A 21,220-nucleotide genomic window follows, 5' to 3' on the forward strand; every position below is an offset into this window, starting at 1 on the left:
TGGCCAAGTTTCTAACGTCATCACTTGGAAAGGAGCAAAGGATAAACTCTAATTTCTTTAACAATGAGAGAACTTTTAAGGTTTAAGAGGCACATCTGATACCATTTTTCTACCGCAATCCCAAGTGCAAAAAAAAACGAATGATAAACTCAGCTGAAATCATGAACAGAAATGGGTAGAAACAATAGATTTTTGGCCCCAGGCAAGAGTTCTATGAAGCTTTCCAAAATGTGAAGTCACATTCATCAATCCGGCCTAAGGTCCACACTTTCCTTAAAATCCGCAGAGGTTTAGACCCTTACCACTTTCTAGGAATAAGCTGAAATCGGGATGCTAGAAAAAAAAAGACAAAACCAGGCTCTCGTAACAGAATTACCTTTCCAAAGTTACCCCTCCCCCTAAATCAATTAAATAACGCCGAAACTGAATCTTGCGAACGTTTCTAAAATCCTTTCAACTATTTAGCCCGAAATCTGAGAAAATAAGTTTTCCCCTAAATATGCGAGTAAAAATGCGAGAAATTCGATCTGACTATTTTCTTGTACTGAGAATGGTACAACCTTAGAAAATAAAAACTGACTTGATGTTTCAGTCAATTTAAAGCTTTACTTTTTAGTTCTGAGCCGTAATTGTATGCTATTCTGTATTATTAGATCTTTGTGTTTGAATATTTAGCTGAACATTTGACAGTCTTAGGGGTTTTCTCGGTATGTAAGGTCGGTATGGGGACATTTGAGATAACCCATATTTACCTTCGCGAAACGGCTTAAGAAACGTCTGAACAATAGCCTGTAACAGCGTAATAGTGGCTATAAACCTCGAGTATAAAATGACTTGGACTTTTTACATCTTTGAAGTAGTCTCGAGAAAAAGAATCTGGGAGGCTTAAGTCTAGGATGTTCAATGCCCTCTCACAATTAATCCTGGGACTGATAACATTCTCTTCAAATATTCCTTTCAGCCATTCAGAGCAGATTCAAGCTGTGAGAGCTTGCTTGTTACAGTAAGAACAGAAATATTCTACGGAAACAACACTTTTCTGCAAGTTTTGCGCTGTATACTGAAGGACTAGCCCCCCTCGATCACCTCAACTGCACGTTTCCTGATATTTCTACTGTCTGCGTTGAGGTTCCTCACAGTTCCATACTTGTTATGGTAGCCTCTTCTAGTCAGAATTCTACGTCTGGAAGAAGGCTTCGTGCTGTCAAACTAATGCAATGAAATGATTTTCTTAGACACCTCAGTGTCTTCGACCAGTTGGTAGTAAAACTGAGCATAAGATTCCGCCACAACGCCTCACAATTTAACCACAGTTCTACCAAATACTGGTTTCGGTTGTCAAATTATAAGGTAGTGGGTAAAATCTGCGGCCTCTCTCAGAAAAAGAAAGTAGAAAACGTAAAACTTGCTGTAGTTTACACAATTTCGATCACGAGCTCAAGGTTCTATCCCCTCTTGCAAATGCTATTTGTAAGCTACGTATATCTTTTACAAATGAAAACATTCGTAAAAAAGTAAAAGTTTTAGTTGCCTTTTTAAGTAACCAAAAAATCGGAAGGCAAATAGGCCTCTTCCCCCGCTCCTTTTTTTCTCAAAATCATTCGATCAAAACTGTGAAAGCCATTTAGCCAAACAAATAAATACGCAAATTTTGTTTCAATTTTTCATCTGCGAAGAGCCAAAATCAAAACATGCATTGATTCAAAAACGTTCAGAAATTAAATAAAAGAATACCTCTTATCGTCTTATTTTGACAGCTTTGATACGTACCTTTATTGAAATACTTTTCCAAACAAAAATTCTCTGTGTGTGGTTTGTGTGGACCTGAACGATTCTAATTACTTCACTAGAATCAATTATTTTTTTCCCTTTAATCGAACAAAATTAATACAACAAGTGGTACAAGCAGATATCTGGAAAATAGATAAGAACAAGTAGCAAAATAAATAGTTAGGTCACATAGACTTTTTTTTCATTTTAAAATACCACTATAAGTGTACATTGACAATAAAGAAATGGGTCTTGAGACAACTACCTCATGGTTTTTTAACTATAATATCTTCACTAGATAAATAAACCTTTTTGGTTACTACGTGAATGCCATAACAACATACCAAAAACAATGCGTGAGCAAACAAAAAAACTGAACACCCCAAACAATTACTAATTTTTTTTTCCCGCAAAATTGTAGACCCTTGGAGATAATAAATAAACCACACTTTCATGACTACCAACAACTTTGAATTCGAAGAAAATATTAAATAGCAATTGAGTTTCTAGAGCCTCTTTTCCAAGATTATCGTTAGACTCAAGTTGAGACTGCAGGAAATTCAGTTGTCTACTTGTATGCAAGTTATGTCCACAGATGTTATACCATTAGCTAAGAGTTGTTTTACGATCTTTAGAAATTTAGGTTTTTTGATCTTTAGGATTTTTCAATTTAGAAATTAGAGGCTCAAAAAGCGTTAGCCTCTCTTAGAATACTTTTGAGGACCTTCAATGGTATGACGACATGAAACTCTGAATTTTTATCAAAGACGTTAAAAAGAAGACAAATAGGCGAATTTACCCAATTCCACGACTTATTATAAAGAGACTACGATTATCAAGGGGCAGTTTGCTAGTCATCCATGCAAAAGGAAAAGCGACTAGCTAGATATTTTGGGGAAATATGTTACACAATGCCAGCTTCCCCTTTCCTCCCGGGAAAACAGAGATGAAACCAAGTATGCTGATCGCATCATAGGGCAGAACATATAACCATGTATTAATTGAACACTATACTCGAAATCGAATTGAGGTTAATTTTCAGCGGAGAAAGTGTTAGCTTATTCTAGAATTCTTGAACTGTCCCGCATTATTTCACCACTTAAGATATTGCATACGCTTAAAACATCTAAAATTATAAATGATCTGCGGTATCTATGTAACTTAAACGAGAAAAGCCTTAATAATAGAAGAGTATATATGGAGCTCATTTACACCGGCTCAGTCATTAGAGACGTGCCTTGATGACTTCAAAATGCAAACCATTCGCTTCAAGACGGTCGATCAGAGACGTGTCAGCAAATGCAGCCCCTGGTGGAAAAACTCCGCCTCTGAAAAAGAATGGAATATTCAAAATTGAAATAAGATTGGCTGATTGAATATCTAACCCTCATTTTTGGCCTTCTCTGCGTAATGTTATTTCCTTTGTTCAGCAGAAGAGCAGAAGAATGGAGAGGCGGTAGCAGGAATTAATTTCTGTAATTATGGAGATACTGCTTAATTTTGGCATAGTCGCTATTACAGACCCTTTCCAGTAAGAATTCATTTTAAATTTAGAATTTTATTTTTCAAGGTTAAGTCACGAGGAAAATCTTTACAAGCCCAGAAAACAATTGCAGAGAAAATTATAAGGTCATTTACATATATATATATATATATATATATATATATATATATATATATATATATATATATATATATATATATATATATATATATATATATATATATATATATATATATATATATATATATATATATAAGTTGTCTGTGTGTGTGTCGAGTGACCTCATGTTTGTGTGTCGACTGACGTCCTGTTTGTCGACTGACGTCATTATAAGGATTGAGCTGTATGCGTCATGAAGTTGTTTGTCGACTGACGTCATGTTTGTCAACTGATGAAATTACATACCGGGACACTAAGACACAAATGACGACCGGGACACAGGGAATATAAATGACGACCGGGACTATCTATTTGTAGAAGAGATTACAACATTCAAAAACCTTAAAAAAGAAAACCAAAGTTTGAAGCTTGGTAGAAATCGGTCTTGCTTAAATAATCAAATATATTTGAGAATTAAAATGATGATTTTCTGGAACCACCTGAACTATCAAGCGTGATAAGACCAAGAAAACATCCGGAGCAAATTAAATTCACAACGGGTGAAAAATCAAAACCTAGACTATGAAGTGAGATAAAACTCAACAAACGAAAATTTACAAGTGTTATAAATGACAATTCGTTGGAAGAAAGATAAGTTTTTGCCAAATCCCCTGAACAATTAACAAATCAACAACTTGGGCCGTCATGTTATACTGGGCGAATAAGGGCAGCTAAAGTAAACGGCATTTGCAAATTTCCTGAAGTAATGAAAATCCAAAATGAAGAAGAAAGAAAAATGGGGTTAGAAGATAAGCGACAGCGGAGTCAAAACGTGCCAAAATGGAAAACAATAGTTATGATAGTGGGTTTGAGATTTGACAGGGATAAGTTCATCAATGCTTATCATGCCTTTGTTAAAAAAAATCAGGTTTCTGCGATACGTCTTTCATAAAACAAGCCGGGGCAAAAGTTGACGTTCAACATTTTATAAACGCTCTAAGCAATGAAATAGAGAGGAGTTTTAACGAAGTTCTTTAGCGTGGAGCAGGAGCCATTTAAAATCTAATCGAGGGGCACAGAGAAAAAAAATGGCCAAGAACGCACCATACAAAAAGATTGACTCGGACAAGAAACGTTATTGCGTGCTAAGCCAAAAAGGCCTATCTCTTTTTGGTTTTCTGTCATTGAAACGTTGGGAAGTCAATCAAACCTATTTCTCAATAGTAAAGCCATGTTTTAATTGAAGATGAGTTAAAACTATTACACTAACTAAATTTTTCTTCATTATGTCAAGTAGATGGTCTCATTAACGGTTCACTACTAACTATTATTGTGCTGATGCTATACACTCTTTGGTCTTAGCAAGTCACTCAAAAAGTAAATCAATTCGTCTATTTATTTTAGCTAATCAGCATGTTGAGATCTCAAGTCTCTATGACTAAAACATTTTTTTTTATTAATATTCGTCAGAGAAATCAAACGCTTAATTCCTTGGCCTCTTGGCAATTATCCCTTTATTGCATAATATGAGAGGTACGGCCTGCTAGCTCCGATATTGTTTCAGTTAGAGCAATAAAAACATTTTGGGAAGTGATTGCACCAACTTTGGTTTAATTAATTAATCAGTGTCTAAAAGAGGGAGTGTTACTGAGTTGTTTTAAATCAGCAAAAGTTATACCAATACATAAAGGAGGGAATACTGGTGATGTTGAAAATCATACACAAATTTGAATTTTATCTGTACTAGAAAAATGTGTTTCGGTCAGAAGTGTCAGTAGGCCTACCTAAAAGACTATTTGGATTCCTTCAAGATCGTACTACTGAGCAAGCAGATATATATTTGACTAGCATTATTACTATGGAGTTAGATAATAGATATAAAGTGGCAACTGTGTTTTTAGATATTATAAAGGCTTTTGATACAGTTAGTCATGATAGTCTGTAACTAAGTGTGAAACTTATGGGACTATGGGTCCAACTCTTTCGTTTTTACGTTCTTTTTTGTCTGGTAGAAAAAAATATGTTCAGATTGGTAATATGGTACCTAAAGAAAATTGCATTGAGTGTAGAGTTCGACAGGATTATGAATTTGGACTCTTATTTTTTTTGATTTTTGTGAATCTTCCGCTGTTTGTAAGTAAACTGGAAACCAGAATGAGTGATATCCCCAGAAAGGATAATCCGGCTCAAGTGCTTATGTTTGCTAAGGATACTTCTTTAATGGTGATCGCAAAGTCAGAGGTTGCTCTTAGAGAGTGTAAGAGAATTGCTAAATGAAGTCTCAAAATGGCTGAGAGTCAATCAGCTAAAGGTGAACCCCACTAAGAGCACTTTTCCTAATATTTTCGCAGGACATCCAATTATTATCCATGAATACAACGTATAACATATGTAGATGAAACTTTCAGTTTCTGATCCCATGCTAAAACCTTATCCCGGATTTCATTGCATATTTTGGAGATTATTTGCAAGCTTAAATTGCTAAATTTAAGCTTGCAAAGCTTTAACTAGTATACTCAGACTTCTCTATTTTCCGTTAATTCATCCAAAAACGAATGTATTCAAACCCGTAGTAGCTGAGTTGGTAACGCGCTATGTTCCAGGTTCTAGATCTGAGAAACTAAAAAAAAAATTAAAAAGGAAAAACTAAAAAAAAAACTAAAAAAAGGTAAAAACTAAAAAAAAAACTAAAAAAGGTAAAAACTACAAAAAAAAACTAAAAAGAAAAAAACTAAAAATTAATAAAAAAAATTCAAAAAACTAAAAAAAAGGAAAAAAACTGAAAAATAAAGAAGAAAAACAAAACTAAAAAAAAAACATAAAAAAAACTAAAAAGGTAAAAACTAAAGAAAAACTAAAAAGAAAAAAGAAAAAAACTAAAAAAAGGGTAAAAACAAAAAAAAACTAAAAAGAAAAAAGGAAAAAAAAAATTATTTCATCATATACCAATTCAAAAACGAATGTATATACAGACCGGGACACCGAGACACAAATGACGGCCGGGGGGCACAGGGGGATATATAAATGACGACGGGGACACAGGGAATGTTCGATTAGCAATCACCATCAACAAAGCTCAAGGGCAATCATTAGAATCAATACTGCCAATATTTTTGGATATAATCATTAATACAGTAAGACAATTGTTATTCTCTGGCTGGTCATTCAAGGTGTTAGCATCTCGCTAAAGTCAACCGTGCAAAACCTGTTTTTTGCATAAGATTATTGTTGATAGCAAGGAACGATCTAAGGTGATTCTAACTAGATCGTAATTATTGATTTATTTAATGATGGCGAGCGTCAGCAAAAAAGATTTTGAGGACTTTAAAGTTAGCATTAACGCCAAGCTGATGAAACTTGATAAACTTGATATAATTTTGGCAAACCAAAACGAATTGTCACTAAAGTTTGTGAGTTTGAAAGCTGATATTGAAGTCATAAAATCGGATGGAATAGAACGTGGCAATAGGATTCGTGAACTCGAAAGTCAACTGAATGCTCAAAAGCTTCCTGCGAATTACAGTCGAAAGAACTATTGCTAATTGACTTAAAAAGCAGAAAAAAACCTCATCTTTCATGGTCTACGAAACGAAAAGGGTAACCAAACCCTGGAATCTAACGTGAAATCATGGATCAGTGATACTTTGGGAATTTCTAGCCCTATTACAATTGACAATTTGTATAGACTGGGGTCTAAAACAAGCAAGAACATTACCACTAGGCGAGGCTCATCGAAAACTGAGACGTTAAAACCAGTTTTTCTTTCCCTTAGCAAAGACAAAGATGTGCAATTAATTATGCGTAATGCGGGGAAGCTTAAAGGGTCCAGAGCTCGCGTTGCGCCTGATCTTCCTCCCAAACTTAACGATATCAGGAACAGCCTCCTTGCTAAGGCTAAAGGTCTGCGCGAAGCTGGAAAATGGGAGTCCTCCAGGATCAAACAAAAGGGAGCGGATCTATGGTTAGAAGTATGTCACCTGAACTCTGATAAGTGGATAAAATACGATGACCATCATGAAGCTTAATAATTATTATTGAACTCCAGTGAAGATTATAATGATTATTTAAAATGTCTATTATTCCTTTTAAGTGACAACAGTTGAAAGTTCTTCTTTTTTTCTTTTCTTTTTTTTTGATGGGGTTTTGTCGAGATAAGTGATGATTTTTGCTGTTAGTATGGGTTATATTTTAATTTGTAGGGAAATATGTATGTGTATGTGTATATATGGGTATATATATATGTGTATATATATATATATATATATATATATATATATATATATATATATATATATATATATATATATATATACTAGCTGTTGGGGTGGCGCTTCGCGCCACCCCAACACCTAGTTGGTGGGGGCGCTTCGCGCCCCCCCAAGCCCCCCCGCGCGCGTAAGTCGTTACGCGCCATAATAGTTACGCGCCATTGTAGTTGTGTCCCTATGTCCCACCTGTGAATATAGATAGATATATATATATATGGTTTTAACTACGTAAAACTTGCGAATATACAACATTCTTTGCTGTCCCATTGTCTTTGCATATAAATAGATTGTCAGGTTTACCGACTCTTGAACATGCAACATATAATGGTCCATGGGAAAACAATCTGTATTCAGATCTATACCTCATGATTCTAATGATTGCCCTTGAGCTTTGTTGATGGTGATTGCTAATCGACCATTCCCTGTCCCGGTGTCCCGGTCGTCATTTACATCCCCCTGTTTCCTCCGGTGTCCCCGTTGTAGTTGTGTCCCTGTGTCCCGGTCGTCATTTATATTCCCTGTGTCCCGGTCGTCATTTGTATCCCGGTGTCCCGGTCTGTATATACATTCGTTTTTTAGTTTTGTTTTTCTCCTTTATTTTTTTCCTTTTTTTTTCTTTTTTAGCTTATTTAGATTTTTAGATTTTTTAGTTTTTTTATTAGTTTTTAGTTTTTTTTTCTTTTTAGTTTTTTTGTCCCGGTCGTCATTTATATCCCCCTGTTTCCCCCGGTGTCCCCGTTGTAGTTGTGTCCCTGTGTCCCGGTCGTCATTTATATTCCCTGTGTCCCGGTCGTCATTTGTATCCCGGTGTACCGGTCTGTATATACATTCGTTTTTTAGTTTTGTTTTTCTCCTTTATTTTTTTCCTTTTTTTTTCTTTTTTAGTTTATTTAGATTTTTAGATTTTTTAGTTTTTTTATTAGTTTTTAGTTTTTTTTTCTTTTTAGTTTTTTTGTAGTTTTTACCTTCTTTTTAGTTTTGTTAATTTTTTTTTTACTTATGTCCTGGTCGTCATTTATGCTCCCTATGTCCCGGTGCTTTGTTGATTGCTAATCGAACATTCCTTTTGTCCTGGTCGCTTTCTCTTTTTTTAGTTCTTTTAGTTTTTACCTTTTTTAGTTTTTTTTAGTTTTTTAGATGAAAATTTTTTTTAGTTTTTTCCTTTTTTTCTTTTTAGTTTTTATTGGTTTTTACCTTTATGTTAGCTTATTTTTCAGTTTTTTCCTTTTTTTTTAGTTTTTTTTTATTTTTTATTTTTTTTAGTTTTTTACCTTTTTTTAGTTTTTTTAGTTTTTTTAGTTTTTTTAGTTTTTTAGCTTTTTTACTTTTTTTATTAGTTTTTAGTTTTTTTGTAGTTTTTGCCTTTTTTTAGTTTTTTCAGTTTTTTTTTAGTTTTTTATTGGTTTTTACCTTTATTTTAGCTTATTTTTCAGTTTTTTCCTTTTTTTTAGTTTTTTTTAGTTTTTAGTTTTTTTAGTTTTTTACCTTTTTTAGTTTTTTTATTAGTTTTTAGTTTTTTTTGTAGTTTTTGCCTTTTTTTTTAGTTTTTTTAGTTTTTTAGCTTTTTTATTAGTTTTTAGTTTTTTTTGTAGTTTTTGCCTTTTTTTAGTTTGACAACTTATTTTTATATATATAGATAGTTTTTTTTTTACTTATGTCCTGGTCGTCATTTATACTCCCTGTGTCCCTGTGCTTTGTTGATTGCTAATCGAACATTCCTTTTGTCCTGGTCGCTTTCTCTTTGAGTGTCGTAATTTATTAGTTTTTTCCTTTTTTTTTAGTTTTTTATTGGTTTTTACCTTTATTTTAGCTTATTTTTCAGTTTTTTCCTTTTTTTTAGTTTTTTTTTATTTTTTATTTTTTTTAATTTTTACCTTTTTTTAGTTTTTTTTTAGTTTTTTTAGTTTTTTAGCTTTTTTTACTTTTTTTATTAGTTTTTAGTTTTTTTTGTAGTTTTTGCCTTTTTTTAGTTTTTTCAGTTTTTTTTTAGTTTTTTATTGGTTTTTACCTTTATAGTTTTTTTAGTTTTTTAGCTTTTTTATTTTTTTTATTAGTTTTTAGTTTTTTTTGTAGTTTTTGCCTTTTTTTAGTTTTTTCAGTTTTGACGTCACCTGATCCAGTTTTTTCAGGTGACGTCACCTGACACATCCATCCATCCATCCACAGACAACTTATTTATATATATATATATATATATATATATATATATATATATATATATATATATATATATATATATATATATATATATATTTGTTTCTTTTTTTTCTGGTCGTCATCATGGTTTGTTTAAAATTTAAATACGATCTAGCCGTAATAATCATGGTCCTTTTTTTTGTCTTTTGTTGTCTTCTTTTTCTTTTTCTTTCATTATTTTCGAGTTCTCACTGGTTCAGTTGTTTTTGCTACTTTAAGACTCAGGCGGTATGCATTTTGCGAAAGTTTCTGCTAGTTCGGATCATAATTCTGATTTTGCACATCGGATGATAATTGCATTGGGGATAGACTGAAATACCTTGAGTCTAACCCTTTTGATTTTTCCATATTCCAGAGCCATGATAAATTTTCAGGAAATAAGATAAATGACGGTGGGCTAATTAACTTTCCAAATTGTAAATATAAATTAACTTCCGAATTTTCTGATCTTCCCAGTACCGGTGTTGTGAGAACAGGATTTTTAAATTGTAGGTTTTTTTTTTAGTTCACAGGATGATCTTATCGATGTAGTTCATAAACTATCTTGTCATGTCGTTGGATTCATTGAGACTTTTCTTACAGACCTGACTCCTCAGGTTGTTTTTCCTGGATATCAATTTATTTTTAAAAACCGATTGACTAGTCGCCAAGGTGGTTTAGCAGTACTAGTTAAAGAAGGTATCTCTTTTCGACGCATTGCAAATCTGGAAGGTTCTCATGAGTAAATGCTTTTTGAAGTAATGGTGACTGAAATTAGTCTTGGAAAAAAAGATGTTTTTTTTTGCGTAGTATACCGACCGCCTTCTTCTCCAGTCAAATCTTTCCTCTCTAAACTCCATGATTTTTTGCATCAACCCCATTTTCAAAATATAGATGTAATCCTTTCCGGAGATTTCAATAGATTAACCTTCTAGAAGCTTCCAATGAATCTTCTGTTGAGTTATTGTCTTCTTGCTTTTCTGCGTGTCTGCTTCCTACTTGCCTGATACCTACAAGAATTCCACCTAGTTCTGCTTCTCTCATTGATAATATTTTTACATCTTTACCTATTCAAGCAAATTTTGCTGTTTTAAGTGATATATCGGATCATTTCCTGCTGGTTTCAGATTTAGCTTTTACTTATAAAATACCACAGGTAAGTAAGGAACGTCAAGGACGGTTAATAAATAAAATAACATTAAACCACCTGAATGAAAGCCCTGGACTATTGGATTGGCAGGAGGTAATATCCACGGAGGATACAGATGTGGCAACTGATAATTTTCTAAGAAATTTCAATTGCTGCCTTGATTCTAGTTGCCCATTTGTTACGATTAAAATTTGTAGAGAAAAATTTCCTATAAGGCCATGGATAACGTCTGGAATTTTGATATCAGTTAAGAAAAAAAATCAGTTATTTAAAAAGCAGTTAAAGAATCCAACTGATTATAATATTAAAAATTTTAGAATTTTCAAAAATAAATTAACCACAATGATACGTTTGTCGAAACAATTGTATTATAAAAAGTATTTCGAAGAAGCTCAAAATTCTACTCGCAAAACGTGGTCTTTAATTAATCATTTTATAAAAAAAGAAAGTAAGTCTAATTTTCCAGAAGTTATTAGTTTAGAAGATGGTTCGAATACTAATAAATCGGAGAAAGTGGCTGATATTTTGAATACTTATTTTGCTAAAATAGGAGAGAAAATTGTTTCATCAGTAATGAACCAGTTTGATTCACGTAGTAATAAACATTTTTCTTCATACCTTCCATCTCCTCTAAGTAATTCAATTTTTCTCGGGCCTATTTCTCATTCTGAGATAACAAAAATAGTGTGTGATCTAAATCCAGGTAATTCAGCAGGAATTGACGGGTCTAGTTCTAAAATTGTTAAGCAAATACTGTCTGCAATAATATTACCATTACAACATATAATTAATCTTTCATTTAAAACTGGAGTTTTCCCATCTGCTTTTAAAGAAGTGCGGATAGTTCCGCTTCACAAAGGTGACTCTCCTGAAAATCCATCAAATTACCGCCCTATTTCTATTTTGTCAGCATTTTCTAAAATACTTGAGAAGGCAATTTATAAGAGGTATTATGACTTTCTTAAATCGTCTAATTTCTTCACAAATTCCCAGTTTGGTTTCCGGTCTGGACACAACACTGAACATGCTATCGTTGCTCTCATCCAATATATTCATGAATGCTTTAGATAGAGGTGAAATTCCAGCAACAATATATTTAGATTTTAAAAAAGCATTCGATACAATATCCCATTGTATTCTTTTTAGTAAATTGGATAATTGTGGTGTGCGTGGACCGGCGTTGGATCTAGTTAAATCTTATCTTGATAAGAGAAAGCAACGATTAGATGGAGGCAATTTCCTCTCTTCACTTGTACATCAGTCTTCGAAGGTTGGGGTACCTCAGGGCTCTGTCCTAGGTCCTCTCCTTTTTTTAATTTATATAAATGATTTTCACCGCGCTTTTACATCCCCGTGTCTCAAAACACATTTTGCTGATGATACGGCAGTTTCAATTTCTGAAAAGAATGACGAAGAGTTGGAGGCAAAACTGAATACTGCATTTTCTAATGTTCTTGATTGGTGTTCTTCAAATTTTATTGCTTTGAATGTATCAAAAACTAATTTCATAATTTACGGCAGAAAGTCAAATATCTGCCCTCGTATTACCCGAGTTACTTCTTCAAAGTATCTATTATCAATATCTCGGGTGAAAATGACAAAGTACCTTGGACTTGTGATTGACGAAAGCTTATCTTTTAAAAAACACATTCAAAATCTACGATTAAAGATTTCAAGGTATGTAGGTTTAATGCGAAGGTTAAAGCTTTGTTTGCCCTACTATGCTTTACGAAGTATTTATTTTGCTCTGATTCAGACTAATATTAATTATTGTTCTCTAGTATATTTATGTACATTTAAAAGCCATATTAAACCAATACAGGTTTTACAAAATAAAGCCCTAAGAATCCTTAAACTTTTTATTCCATCACCTATTGAACTTCCAAATAAGTCTTCTACTGCATCTTTATATACTTATCTAGATATACTTCGAGTCTCTCAACAATTTGCTTTTGGAGCAATTCTTTTCAAAATCAATTATGACATTAAGAAATTACCGGCATATTACCTCCATCAAAGTTTGTTCTCCCAATCACAAGATTTACATAATTATAACACTCGACAAAAAAAGGATATGTACATGGACAAGTATAATACTGAGAGATCTAAATTCGCTCCGTTTGTGTCAATAGCTCGGTGCTGGGATGCTCACAAGGCTCTTATTGATAAATTTTCCTCTATCCATTTAATAAAAAGGAAACTTAAATTTCATTTAGTTCAGGATTATTTTTAATTAAGTATCTTTTTAGTAAGGCAAAGTTTTTTGTATGGTTCGTTGCTCTGGGTGATTATGGGCCTCTCAGCTATCTTCCAGTATTAATTTATATTTAATAATATTGACATTCTGAATTTCTCCAATAGTATTGAATGATCCTGAGCTAGCTGCTACTTTCATATTATTGTTGTGTTATTGTATCTTTGCCGTCATGTTTATCTTTGTATTTAGTGTGTTATTATTTTATCTTTGTCTAGGCCTAGTTTTTCGAGCTTGTCTCCCCATGGGCCTATGTCATATATATACATGTATGTGCGATTAATAAATAAATGAACTTGAACTTGAGGTATAGATCTGAATACGGATTGTTTTGCCCATGGACAATTATATGTTGCATGTTCAAGAGTCGGTAAACCTGACAATCTATTTATATGCACAGACAATGGGACAGCGAAGAATGTTGTATATTCGCAAGTTTTACGTAGTTAAAAACATATATATATATATATATATATATATATATATATATATATATATATATATATATATATATATATATATATATATATATATATATATATATCTATATTTACAGGTGGGACACAGGGACACAACTACAATGGCGCGTAACGACTTACGCGCGCGGGGGAGCTTGGGGGGGCGCTTCGCGCCCCTCCCAAGCTACCCCTATATATATATATCTATATTCACAGGTGGGACACAGGGACACAACTACAGTGGTGCGTAATGACTTGCGCGCGCGGGGGGCTTAGAGGGGCGAAGCGCCCCCACTGTGAATATATATATATATATATATATATATATATATATATATATATATATATATATATATATATATATATATATATATATATATATATATATATATATATATATATATATATATATATATATATATATATATATATATGTATATATATATATATATATATATATATATATATATACATATATATATATATATATATATACTAGCTGTTTGGGTGGCGCTTCGCGCCCCCAGCCCCCCCCGCGCGCGTAAGTCGTTACGCGCCATGTTAGTTACGCGCCATTGTAGTTGTGTCCCTGTGTCCCACCTGTGAATATAGATAGATTTATATATGTGTTTCAAACTACGTAAAAATTGCGAATATACAACATTCTTGGCTTTCCCACTACTGGGAGCTTTCCATTAATAAATAAATGAACTTGAACTTGAGGTATAGATCTGAATACGGATTGTTTTGCCCATGGACAATTATATGTTGCATGTTCAAGAGTCGGTAAATCTGACAATCTATTTATATGCACAGACAATGGGACAGCGAAGAATGTTGTATATTCACAAGTTTTACGTAGTTAAAAACACACATATATATATATATATATATATATATATATATATATATATATATATATATATATATATATATATATATATATATCTATATTTACAGGTGGGACACAGGGACACAACTACAATGGCGCGTAACGACTTACGCGCGCGGGGGAGCTTAAGTCGTTACGCGACTTATAGCTACCCCTATATATATATACCCCTATATATATAGCTACCCCTATATATATATATATCTATATTCACAGGTGGGACAAAGGGACACAACTACAGTGGTGCGTAACGACTTGCGCGCGCGGGGGGCTTGGGGGGGGCGAAGCGCCACCCGAACAGCTAGTATATATATATATATATATATATATATATATATATATATATATATATATATATATATATATATATATATATATATATGTATATATATATATATATATATATATATATATATATATATATATATATATATATATATTCTGTGGTAGCCACAACACTGTGCTGGGTAGAGAATTTAGAGTGGCTAAACCCTATATAGGCCAGTGTATTCTCCTGATGAGCCCTTATGTTGGGTGTTGCCTCTGAATTATTTGTCTATATTATTTTTTCTATGGTTTGGTAAATGACGACTTATACTTATTGACGACATGACTGCCTGTCCATGGATTATTCTTTATGGTTGATTGTGTGTGGCTATGCTGTTTGACCTATGTGATTGTATGGATGAGTAGGGTTAAGGCCTCATTCAAGTGCTGGTCTATATTAATCACTAATTTAGGAAAACAGTCTTCCTTTTCTCCTTCTGTCTCCTTTTTTTTTTTTTTTTTTTTTTTTTTTTTTTTTTTTTTTTTTTTTTTTTTTTTTTTTTTTTGTGTTTGTGCTGTAGCATTGGTGATTTCTCTTTTCATGATATATATATATATATATATATACTAGCTGTTCGGGTAGCGCTTCGCCCCCCCCAAGCCCCCCCCGCGCGCGTAAGTCGTTACGCGCCATGTTAGTTACGCGCCATTGTAGTTGTGTCCCTGTGTCCCACCTGTGAATATAGATAGATTTATATATGTGTTTCAAACTACGTAAAAATTGCGAATATACAACATTCTTGGCTTTCCCACTACTGGGAGCTTTCCATTAATAAATAAATGAACTTGAACTTGAGGTATAGATCTGAATACGGATTGTTTTGCCCATGGACAATTATATGTTGCATGTTCAAGAGTCGGTAAACCTGACAATCTATTTATATGCACAGACAATGGGACAGCGAAGAATGTTGTATATTCGCAAGTTTTACGTAGTTAAAAACATATATATATATATATATATATATATATATATATATATATATATATATATATATATATATATATATATATATATACTAGCTGTTGGGGTGGCGCTTCGCGCCACCCCAACACCTAGTTGGTGGGGGCGCTTCGCGCCCCCCCCAAGCCCCCCCGCGCGCGTAAGTCGTTACGCGCCATAATAGTTACGCGCCATTGTAGTTGTGTCCCTATGTCCCACCTGTGAATATAGATAGATATATATATATATGGTTTTAACTACGTAAAACTTGCGAATATACAACATTCTTTGCTGTCCCATTGTCTTTGCATATAAATAGATTGTCAGGTTTACCGACTCTTGAACATGCAACATATAATGGTCCCGTCATTTACATCCCCCTGTTTCCTCCGGTGTCCCCGTTGTAGTTGTGTCCCTGTGTCCCGGTCGTCATTTATATTCCCTGTGTCCCGGTCGTCATTTGTATCCCGGTGTCCCGGTCTGTATATACATTCGTTTTTTAGTTTTGTTTTTCTCCTTTATTTTTTTCCTTTTTTTTTCTTTTTTAGCTTATTTAGATTTTTAGATTTTTTAGTTTTTTTATTAGTTTTTAGATTTTTTTTCTTTTTAGTTTTTTTGTCCCGGTCGTCATTTATATCCCCCTGTTTCCCCCGGTGTCCCCGTTGTAGTTGTGTCCCTGTGTCCCGGTCGTCATTTATATTCCCTGTGTCCCGGTCGTCATTTGTATCCCGGTGTACCGGTCTGTATATACATTCGTTTTTTAGTTTTGTTTTTCTCCTTTATTTTTTTCCTTTTTTTTTTCTTTTTTAGTTTATTTAGATTTTTAGATTTTTTAGTTTTTTTATTAGTTTTTAGTTTTTTTTTTCTTTTTAGTTTTTTTGTAGTTTTTACCTTCTTTTTAGTTTTGTTAATTTTTTTTTTACTTATGTCCTGGTCGTCATTTATACTCCCTATGTCCCGGTGCTTTGTTGATTGCTAATCGAACATTCCTTTTGTCCTGGTCGCTTTCTCTTTGAGTGTCGTCATTTATTTTTTTCTTTTTTAGTTCTTTTAGTTTTTACCTTTTTTAGTTTTTTTTAGTTTTTTAGATGAAAATTTTTTTTAGTTTTTTCCTTTTTTTCTTTTTAGTTTTTATTGGTTTTTACCTTTATGTTAGCTTATTTTTCAGTTTTTTCCTTTTTTTTTAGTTTTTTTTTATTTTTTATTTTTTTTAGTTTTTTACCTTTTTTTAGTTTTTTTAGTTTTTTTTAGTTTTTTTAGTTTTTTAGCTTTTTTACTTTTTTTATTAGTTTTTAGTTTTTTTGTAGTTTTTGCCTTTTTTTAGTTTTTTCAGTTTTTTTTTAGTTTTTTATTGGTTTTTACCTTTATTTTAGCTTATTTTTCAGTTTCTTCCTTTTTTTTAGTTTTTTTTAGTTTTTAGTTTTTTTAGTTTTTTACCTTTTTTTAGTTTTTGTAGTTTTTTTAGGTTTTTAGCTTTTTTATTTTTTTTATTAGTTTTTAGTTTTTTTTGTAGTTTTTGCCTTTTTTTTAGTTTTTTTTAGTTTTTTAGCTTTTTTATTAGTTTTTAGTTTTTTTGTAGTTTTTGCCTTTTTTTAGTTTGACAACTTATTTTTATATATATAGATAGTTTTTTTTTTTTTTTACTTATGTCCTGGTCGTCATTTATACTCCCTGTGTCCCGGTGCTTTGTTGATTGCTAATCGAACATTCCTTTTGTCCTGGTCGCTTTCTCTTTGAGTGTCGTCATTTATTAGTTTTTTCCTTTTTTTCTTTTTAGTTTTTTATTGGTTTTTACCTTTATTTTAGCTTATTTTTCAGTTTTTTCCTTTTTTTTAGTTTTTTTTTATTTTTTATTTTTTTTAGTTTTTTACCTTTTTTTAGTTTTTTTAGTTTTTTTAGTTTTTTAGCTTTTTTACTTTTTTTATTAGTTTTTAGTTTTTTTTTGTAGTTTTTGCCTTTTTTTAGTTTTTTCAGTTTTTTTTTATTTTTTATTGGTTTTTACCTTTATAGTTTTTTTAGTTTTTTAGCTTTTTTATTTTTTTTTATTAGTTTTTAGTTTTTTTTTGTAGTTTTTGCCTTTTTTTAGTTTTTTCAGTTTTGACGTCACCTGATCCAGTTTTTTCAGGTGACGTCACCTGACACATCCATCCACACATCCATCCACACATCCACAGACAGACAACTTATTTTTATATATATAGATAGATATATATATATATATATATATATATATATATATATATATATATATATATATATATATATATATATATATACATATATATATATATATGTATATATATATATATATATATATATACATATATATATATATATATATATCTATATCTATATTTACAGGTGGGACACAGGGACACAACTACAATGGCGCGTAACGACTTACGCACGCGGGGGAGCTTGGGGGGGCGCTTCGCGCCCCTCCCAAGCTACCCCTATATATATATATATCTATATTCACAGGTGGGACACAGGGACACAACTACAATGGTGCGTAACGACTTGCGCGCGGAGGGGCTTGGGGGGGGGGCGCGAAGCGCTCCCACTGTGAATATATATATATATATATATATATATATATATATATATATATATATATATATATATATATATATATATATATATATATATATATATATATATATATTCTATATATATATATACATATATATATATATATATATATATATATATATATATATATATATATATATATATATATATATATATATATATATATACTAGCTGTTGGGGTGGCGCTTCGCGCCCCCCCCCCCCGCGCGCGTAAGTCGTTACGCGCCATATTAGTTACGCACCATTGTAGTTGTGTCCCTGTGTCCCACCTGTGAATATAGATAGATTTATATATGTGTTTCAAACTACGTAAAAATTGCGAATATACAACATTCTTGGCTTTCCCACTACTGGGAGCTTTCCGTTTCCAATTGCCAGCAATTGATCTTAAAATGTTTGACCAGAGTCATCGTTTTGCAATCGGACACGCATATTTGTAGTTAGTTTTAATATTTTTACGTGTGCCCATAAATTAGAATTTTTCAGGCAAGCATTCATTTCGTCTGCAGGAGTTAAATTACGTAAAAATTGCGAATATACAACATTCTTGGCTTTCCCATTGTCTGTGCATATACAAAGCCGTATGTACTAATAATGACGTCATATGCAAACGCTCTTTTTACAAACAAACAAACATGCATACACACAACTCGTTTTTATATAGATAGATAGATACAATACAAATTAACTGCGTAAAACTTGCGAATATACAACATTCTTCGCTGTCCAATTGTCGCTGCATATAAATAGATTGTCAGGTTTACCGACCCTCGAACATGCAACGTACAATTGTCCATAGGAAAAACAATCAGTATTAAGATCTATACCACATTTTTCTAATGATTGACCTTGAGCTTTGTTAATGGTGATTGCAAATGCTAATCGAATTGGGAATTGCAATCTTTTAAATTGAAAAGGCAAATCCGTTGGAATCATGGGAATGCGAGGAATAAGAACAGCCTCACCCTCAAAAGGCCCTGTCAAGATTGTGGCCTCTATTAGGTTTTCCATTGTTTTTTTTTACGGCAAGTCGCGTGCCATTGCAAAGCTTTGGTGGGTTAATATTTCTTAAAAGTATTATTGGTACGCCTTTTTTTAGTTGTAGCACGTGTGGTGGAAACCCTGAAAGATCCACGGAATTTAAAAATTCAGATGGATAATTAACCGCTTCATTTGGTTCCAAAACTGTGCCGACTGACTTGTAAAGGACTGCCTGGTCTCGAATCTTGGTCAAAACAATATTGTTGATTTCGTGGACGTCTATATTTTTGGGTGCGAGAATCGCTCTTTCACTTAGCCATTTATTATTTTTATAATTTTTTAGAATATTCGGAAATACTTTTTCAATCAATTCATTTTTGGACGTCACTAAATTACAGAAATCAGCAGGTAGTTGTATACGTCCTGAAATTGAGTCTACTGGGAGCTTTCCATTTCCAATTGCCAGCAATTGATCTGAAAATGTTTGACCAGAGTCATCGTTTTGCAATCGGACACGCATATTTGTAGTTAATTTTAATATTTTTACGTGTGCCCATAAATTAGAATTTTTCAGGCAAGCATTCATTTCGTCTGCAGGAGTTGATCTAGGTATTATAGGTAATGTTTGCCTGAAATCTCCCGCAAACAATATTAATGTGCTGCCAAAGGGTTTCGACTTCCCTCTCAAATCTTTCAAGCATTGATCCAGAGCCTCGAGCGATTTTTTGTGTGCCATTGTGCACTCATCCCAAATAATAAGTTTGCATTGCTGCAATACTTTACCCATCCCAGATGATTTGGAAATATTGCACGTGGGTGTTTCTGTAGAATGCAAATTCAGAGGCAATTTCAAAGCGAAATGAGCAGTTCTTCCACCAGGCAGCAATGTTGCGGCTATTCCGGACGACGCAATTGCCAACGCTATATCATTTTTTGATCGAATTGATGCCAGAATCAGTTTTATCACAAACGTTTTACCAGTACCTCCTGGCGCATCCAAAATGAAAATTTCTCCAACGTTGTTATCGACACAATGCATTATCGTATCATAAATGTCTTTTTGTTCCGACGTTAACTTGGAAATGTTATTTTGTACATACGACAATAGATCACTCGTACTGTAACTTTGTTCACGATCCAATTCTACACATGTCGAAACAGCAGCGATACGGTTAGATGAAGGCATTCCCAAATCCTGAAGAGGTTTGTTTGCCATACGTACGCACAAATCTTCTATAATAACTAAAGTGTAGTTATAAATTTCTGATGTAAAATCAAAAGTCATATCTGACGTCTCTAACTGTTTTCGATGGAGTATATCTTCGGACATTTTTGACTTATTTTTTCCATAACTCTGTAGGAGCTGATGGAGAGCAAGTTGTTAAAATGATGTTAAACAATGTACGAATTTGACTTGGGGTTGACGTTTCGCACGCGTCATTGATGCAGTTATCCCAGTGTTGGTCATTCTCCAATAAATTCAGAGCTTGGCATGCACTACGGTAAGTGTAATGTATAGTACCGTTTACAGTTCTCAAATACTCAAAGGATGTCGGACCGGGTACATTCACCAAAAGCAGGCATAGAAAGAAGCATTCATGTTGATTGGGGTGAACGGTGTAGAGTCTTCCTATCGTGGTATCTTTGAAGATGGTAGGTTGGCCGTCGACTGACTTACCCTGTTTTCGACGTTCAAATACTTTATTTTTAGTATTCCACGTGTAATGCGAAGGCACTTCAGTATACAGCAGTTTTTTTGCAAAAGAATCATTTTTGCAAAGGGAAAAAAAGCTGTTAATTTTGTATC

At 32.9% G+C, this 21,220-nt stretch overlaps 1 protein-coding gene across 1 annotated transcript in view; it reads right to left on the reverse strand.

Moving 5' to 3' along the window:
- Positions 1–1,856: 1,856 nt before the first annotated feature.
- LOC136033744 (saccharopine dehydrogenase-like oxidoreductase) overlaps positions 1,857–21,220 on the reverse strand; it is an 89,833-nt gene continuing 70,469 nt past the window's right edge. Inside the window, exon 8 of the mRNA XM_065714642.1 lies at positions 1,857–3,098. Within this exon, the coding sequence (XP_065570714.1) occupies positions 2,996–3,098 (103 nt within the window). The 3' untranslated portion in view covers positions 1,857–2,995. The remainder of the gene's footprint in view (positions 3,099–21,220) is intronic.

The sequence above is a fragment of the Artemia franciscana genome, chromosome 12 (assembly GCF_032884065.1).
Source record: "Artemia franciscana chromosome 12, ASM3288406v1, whole genome shotgun sequence".
Taxonomy (NCBI): Eukaryota; Metazoa; Arthropoda; class Branchiopoda; order Anostraca; family Artemiidae; genus Artemia; species Artemia franciscana.